Source organism: Manihot esculenta, chromosome 8 (genome assembly GCF_001659605.2).
Source record: "Manihot esculenta cultivar AM560-2 chromosome 8, M.esculenta_v8, whole genome shotgun sequence".
Classification (NCBI taxonomy): domain Eukaryota; kingdom Viridiplantae; phylum Streptophyta; class Magnoliopsida; order Malpighiales; family Euphorbiaceae; genus Manihot; species Manihot esculenta.
The window spans coordinates 32,233,353-32,239,531 of NC_035168.2; the positions used below are offsets into that span (position 1 = coordinate 32,233,353).

General features: G+C 29.7%; 1 protein-coding gene across 1 annotated transcript; it reads right to left on the reverse strand.

Moving 5' to 3' along the window:
- Positions 1–2,880: 2,880 nt before the first annotated feature.
- LOC110621406 (putative Myb family transcription factor At1g14600) lies at positions 2,881–4,799 on the reverse strand. The gene is made up of 5 exons (XM_021765687.2): positions 4,173–4,799; positions 3,999–4,075; positions 3,846–3,882; positions 3,634–3,727; positions 2,881–3,505 (listed from the first exon to the last, which is right to left on the reverse strand). The coding sequence occupies exons 1-5, from the start codon at positions 4,432–4,434 to the stop codon at positions 2,917–2,919; spliced, it is 1,059 nt and encodes a 352-aa protein (XP_021621379.1). The 5' UTR covers positions 4,435–4,799; the 3' UTR covers positions 2,881–2,916.
- Between the last annotated feature and the right edge of the window lie 1,380 nt (positions 4,800–6,179).

The window sequence follows — 6,179 nt, forward strand, 5'->3', positions numbered from 1 at the left end:
ATCAGCCTTGTTTTTTACTCTTTCCAAGTTTAGTTCAGACATTAGGACAGTTTTGTCGATGTTTATATTTTTTTTTAGAAAAGTTTTGTCGATGTTTTATAGTAATTAATGGACTAATTTTTAAATAAATTAATTAATTAAAATTAATATTTACTACATAATATAATATATTTTAATATTCATTTTTTTATTAACCTTCCCTCAAATTTTTAAAATGTATTTATTAACTGATTTTAAAAAATTATTTACTTAATTTTAATTTTTGTTGAGAGAAATTTTATTTTCTGGTATAATGAGTAAAATAAATATTAATTGTTATTATATTAAGTAATAAAGTATTATCTTTAAGTGATATATATTATTTTATAATCAAACTCATTTTATAATCAAGCAATGATTGAATTCACTTAAAAACTCATTATATTATTAAAATAAATTATAAAATAAATATAAAATATAAAAATTAAATTTAATTATAATGTTTTAAAAAATTATAATTAAATTTAATAAAATAAAAATAAAATAAAAATATTTATTAACTATAAAAACCCGAACTCGTTTAGGTCCCACATGTTGGAATGACTGCAAAGTTGGGAGGAGGATACCTTTCCACAGGGAAGCCAGCACCCTCCCTTACTCTTTTTAAAAGTTGCGTTTCCTTTTTTTTTTTTTTTTAAATTACTAATTTTTATTTAAAATTTTTTTATATAAATAATTTATTATAATAAAGGTGTAATAATATATTAAATGTACAATTAAAATTATCAAAATTTATAATTTTTAAGCAAAAGTCTACTCTATTTAAATTTTATATTTTTAGATGTATTTTTTGAGGTTTTTAAGAAATATTTAATTTTAAAAAGTATTCTGTGATAAAATAAGTTATTATATGATAGAAATACATAATAATTATTTTCATTAACATTTTATAAAATTTATTTCATAGAATTCAATTAATTATATATAATTGAGAATTATAATGTATATAATATAATTCAATTCTGTAAATATATATAAACAGTGGTGGTTTATTTAAAATTTAATATGTTAAATGTTCAAGTTTGAAACATAGGGTAATAGTATTATTATATTTTTAATACCCTTTATAATATTAATTGCAATATATTTATTATTATGATTGAATATTCTTAAATTTAATCAAATCCAAAGTTTCTATTTCTTTAATCAATATTATTATATTTTTTTATTATGAAATCTATCTTTTTCTTTAAGAAGTCTTTAAAATTTTATTTAATTTTTGAGATTTGAACTTTAAACTTTTTTGTAATAAAAGATTTAACTACTATTAAAGCCTACTATTACCCTGATTATATATTAACTTTAATATAATTTTATTGTTATAACCAATAAGTATCAGTTTCAGAAAATTACCATCAAGAAGCGATAATTTTTATTTAATAAAATGGTGATTAAAATTATTCAATTTGATTAAATAGTTAAAAATTTTGATACTAAATATAAAATGAAATTTCAAAATAGCTTATGGTAATAATAAAATTCAATCAACTAGAAAACAAAGCGGAAGAATATGTTGAAAAATTGAATACAGATACAATAAATTGCATAATAATAATAATAAGTTTTCCCAACTAATACAATATTAATTACTAATTTACATTGAAAATAAAAAAATATTTTTTTCTCATCATATTTTATACAATAAAATAAGCATATCGTAATGTAATATTTTAAATTAATTTCTTTCTGATATTAATAATATTCATTCAATATTTATCCTTGGAAGGACTTTTTCCTCCATACTCTGGATTATGGCTTGGTGTTTATGGAAGTACTGAAACGATTGAATTTTCAAAGGGATAACTTATGCTAATAACTCTTGCATGGCTAGTATCACACAACAAGTATACACTAACTTTTAGGCTTGGCAGAACTTTTCGGACCCTAGTTCGATATGTAAGCATACTGTTGTTGCTGTATTATGGTAGCCACCTCAATCTAGATGGTGGAAGCTTAATACTGATGGACCGTGCAAGAGAATTCGTGACGATTATGGCAGGTAATTACCGGGTTTCTCCATACGTCTGGGAATTTGCACTTTCATGGAAGCTGAACTTTATACCTTATTGCATGGTTTACATATCGCCTGAAATAGTAGTTGTCGAAAATTAGTGGTTGAGCTGGATTCACTCATAGTTCTTCGACTTCTCTCCTTAAATGTGGAAGCTCATTTAAAGCTGGATTCGTTGTTGTTGCAGTGCAAGCAATTCCTTGGTCGTGATTGGTAGGTCTCTCTTCAACATTATTTTCGGAAGCTAATCAAGTTGTGGATTAGCTAAAGGGTGTGGGTATTGAATGGGACTTACTTTCTCTAGCATCTTCCTAGTAATGTCCTACTTCTTGTGGGATTGTCAGGATCTATCTAGCCCTATATTTGTTCATTAACTAGTTAGATTCTCTATTGAATATCTCCTCCCTTTGTATAAAAAAAAAATAGATTCAATTAGTAATAAGTAATTATATTTAATAAATGCAATGTTGGATTAGTTTTTTTTTTAATACTAATAAGAATATAACTACTAAATATATTGTAATTATCTCTAAAACTTTAACTAAATTTCAAAGTACAATGGTATCATTGCAATGTGTTATTTAATGATGAAGCTGCAGAGAAGTTATTAAATATATTTTATCTACTAAAAAATAAAATGTCTGATGTCTGAAGATAATGCTGAAAGAGAAAATGTTCAGAGTGAAAAAACTAAGGGAAAGAAAATGGTGGGTGTTAATTTGTATTACTTAAATGCCAATTATCGATGAAAGTGCATTGTTTTTAGAACAAGTACCACAAGATCTCACTTAGAATTGTCTCATTCACATAGTCAGATCCAGAGTACTTGCTTTTTTTTTTTTTTTTTTGCATGTTCTTTATTATTTTCATCCTCCTCCTCCCTTCAATCTGCTAAGCTTTGCCTTTGAGGATGATGATGCGAACAGAGACAAAGATAACTCACTGTCAACTTCACCGTCCTCCAAACTTCGCCGGCTATCATCATTTCCCGGTACTGTTAGCTTCAGTGAAAGATCCAAGTCAAGATTGCAATCTGCAGCCTTCCTTTTCACCGGTTTCACTTGATCTTTTAGATTACTTGCCGGGGATTTCATATCTGAAATCAAGATATTACTTCTATTAAATAGATTGTTTTCCCCTACTTTGGCTTTCAGAAACTGTGCTGCATGGTTCAGCTCCATGAAGCTTGAACTTGAATGGGGTTGCCAGAATTTTGGATTGTGCGACGGTCGTAGTTCACTGTTCATCTCTTCCGTTTTCCGACAAGACTGTGAACTGAAAGAGGAAGCTCCTGTATGGAACTTCCAGTTGGTCCAATTGCTATTACTGTTGCCTGCAAAGATCCTCTCGGCTACTTTCCCATATAATCCTTGTCTGGTTTCGTCCACTGAACACCGACCCATTTGAGGATTATTAAGAAAAGTTTCACGAGCATTCCAAGAAGCATCTCCATATCTTCAGAAAAGATGATATTTTTATTATGAAATTCAATAACCAATGTAAAAGAAAAAGAGCAAAGAAAAAAGGGCAACCCTAGACAAATCAGAATATGCATATTGATTATTGATTTTGAAGTTTGATACCTGTAGCTGGAACCATGGCGTTGGTTGTATCCTTGTAGAAGATTATAAATATTGCGATCTCCACTTTCCACAAGATGCCTATGATCAGCCATTACTGTCATGTAAAGGCCACCTTTATGCGTTAGCAACTCAATCAAACAACCTTTTTTTTTTCCTGATCATGATCAGAGCTAAAAGAAATATATTTAAAATAGAGAATTGAATCTCTTTACCTTGACTTGGGTCATCGATCTTCTTGCTTCTGTACATCTATGGAAAATCAACAAGCACAAATTGGAAAACATTAGATTAAGACAATCAAATCATCTCAAGATTCAAAACCAGACAGAATGATTTATATTGAATGCAAGTGCTTGTAAAATAACCTGTAGATGGCTCTTGACATGAGCAATGCTCAGCCCATTGACATTCATCAGCTGGAGCACTAACTTAGGAGTAGCTCCTACACCAAAAGAAATAATTAAAGAAAATAAGTACCCTTCACTTGATGGTAGCTAGATCTCATAAGACAAAGAAAATATAAGAGAAATAGAGTTTACTATCTTGTCCGCCAAGTCTTTCCACAGCTTTAACAAAGCAGAGATGAAGCTCAGGCGTCCACCGAAGCCTTGGCATCTTGGATCTAACATAAGGCCTCACTGAAATCTTCTTATCGCTCTCTTCAACAGTGCTGTTGCTAGAACTTGATCCATTTTTAGGCCTATTTTCATCATCATCAATTTCTCCACTCACGCTCTCATCTTGATTTCGTCTGCAGTAGGCTTTTGTCTTTGAGCATCCAGTTTGATCACTTCCCTCCATCTTTTCTTTCTGGGTCCTCTCTTCTTCTTCCTTCCAAAACTAAGACTACAGTAAATTCAATCTGATGAGCTTCAGAGACACAACTTGGAAAGAAATTTTAGGGTTAGAGATTTCAGTAGAAAGGGTCATTGAGAAGTGGCCATGATTAATCAAAGTAGCTTCCCTCGTCTTATTCCATGGCAAGACAAAGAAGAAACTATTGTTTAGAAGACACGAAGTATCGATCTTGGTAAATGAAAAATCATCAGACAGAGAAAGATGAGCCTGCAGTTGTCTGTGAAAAAAGAGGAGATAGGAAACCCTAGATCTTGACAAACAAGACACTCTCTCTCTTTCTCTCTTTCTCTCTTTCTCGTCGGGACATGTAAACAATTATTCACCTAAATTTGTGTACGTACGATTTTATTATTATAATTTTTTGTATAATGATTTTTATATTTTACATAATAATATGATGATATACATGGGTGTATGCAATTGCATGGATGTCATGTATTGCGAGAAACACACTTGCTAGAAAACTCATTCTCGTGTAAAAAATAAACGTTTTTTTCTTTTTTCTTAAAAGAATAATTTATTAAAAATCAATAATAATTCTATTATCTTTAGCAGTGGTTGGGAACTTGAAAGAATTTCTTTATAATCCTTGTATAGGAATACAGAAAATATAATTGGATCTTTGATAAAACTGACTTTAATTCAGAATTTCCATTCTTATTGGAATTCAATTCCAACTTTATGACAGAAACTTTTTATCATTTTAACTGGATAAAAATTAAGAAAGAGTATTTTAAATTTCTATAATTTTAGAAACAAATTTCAAACTGTTTGTCATTGATTTTCTTCTCTTCTTATATTCTTTTCTTGGTTAAGTCAATTTTCTCACCGCCCACCAAAATAATTAAAGAAAAAAAGTTAGGATAGGTAATTAATTGGCTAAGATGTTAAAAAATAATCATGGATTGGCAGGGTATATTTCAACTTTTCAGATACTCTTTTTATAAGAATTAAAAAAGTTAAAAAAAAAAATTAAAGGGCCTACTCAATAGGGAAAAATCTGCCAATTGGTAAAAAGAAAATTCTAGTGTCTTCAATGGAGAAATTCTTCCATAACTAGGTTAAAGGTGGAATGGAAATATAATATGCATAATGAGATCCATAAAATAAATAAATAATGTACTTTTTTGAATATATTATAAACGGAAGTTTCATAAAATAATTCCTATTATAAATACATTTAAATTCAGTAAAAAGAATTTTAAGGGTTTTTTAATTGACAACTCCCCTTAAAAAAGGAAATTATAGCATAAATCTAATACTAAATTGATGATTATCGGGCGTTTGGCACTTGAGCTGAAGCCGGGTTTTAGAGAAGAAAACAGACCCAAAATCTAATAAATCCCACTAGACAGGTCGACCTATCATTGTGCTTTTCAGCCCTTGACTAAGGTAAATCAGACTAATCTTAGGCTCGAATCTATCAGAGGAGAGTCTAGCTTGGTGACGTGATGCGAGATAGGATAGTAGGCCTAGTTACCTCACGACCTTATCAGCATGCGCGTCGGAAGGGAATTAAATGGTCACCTGACAAAAATGAATATGCTGATACGTCTGTACGTACGGATCTGAATGACTTACGGGCCTGAATGACAGAGACATGTGATACTATAATAGAGTGGCGGTTATACGTCACTAGAAAATAAAAGAAAAAGAAATGAAGGGAGAGTACGTGACCCCGATAAAAC

Excerpts from the sequence above, each read along its gene's own strand:
- LOC110621406 (XM_021765687.2), bottom strand. The coding sequence starts at position 4,434 with ATGGAGGGAAGTGATCAAACTGGATGCTCAAAGACAAAAGCCTACTGC. Across the intron at positions 4,076-4,172 it reads AAGACTTGGCGGACAAGATA|GAGCTACTCCTAAGTTAGTG; the intron begins GTAAACTCTATT and ends CTTTTGGTGTAG. Across the intron at positions 3,506-3,633 it reads CGCCATGGTTCCAGCTACAG|ATATGGAGATGCTTCTTGGA; the intron begins GTATCAAACTTC and ends TCTTTTCTGAAG.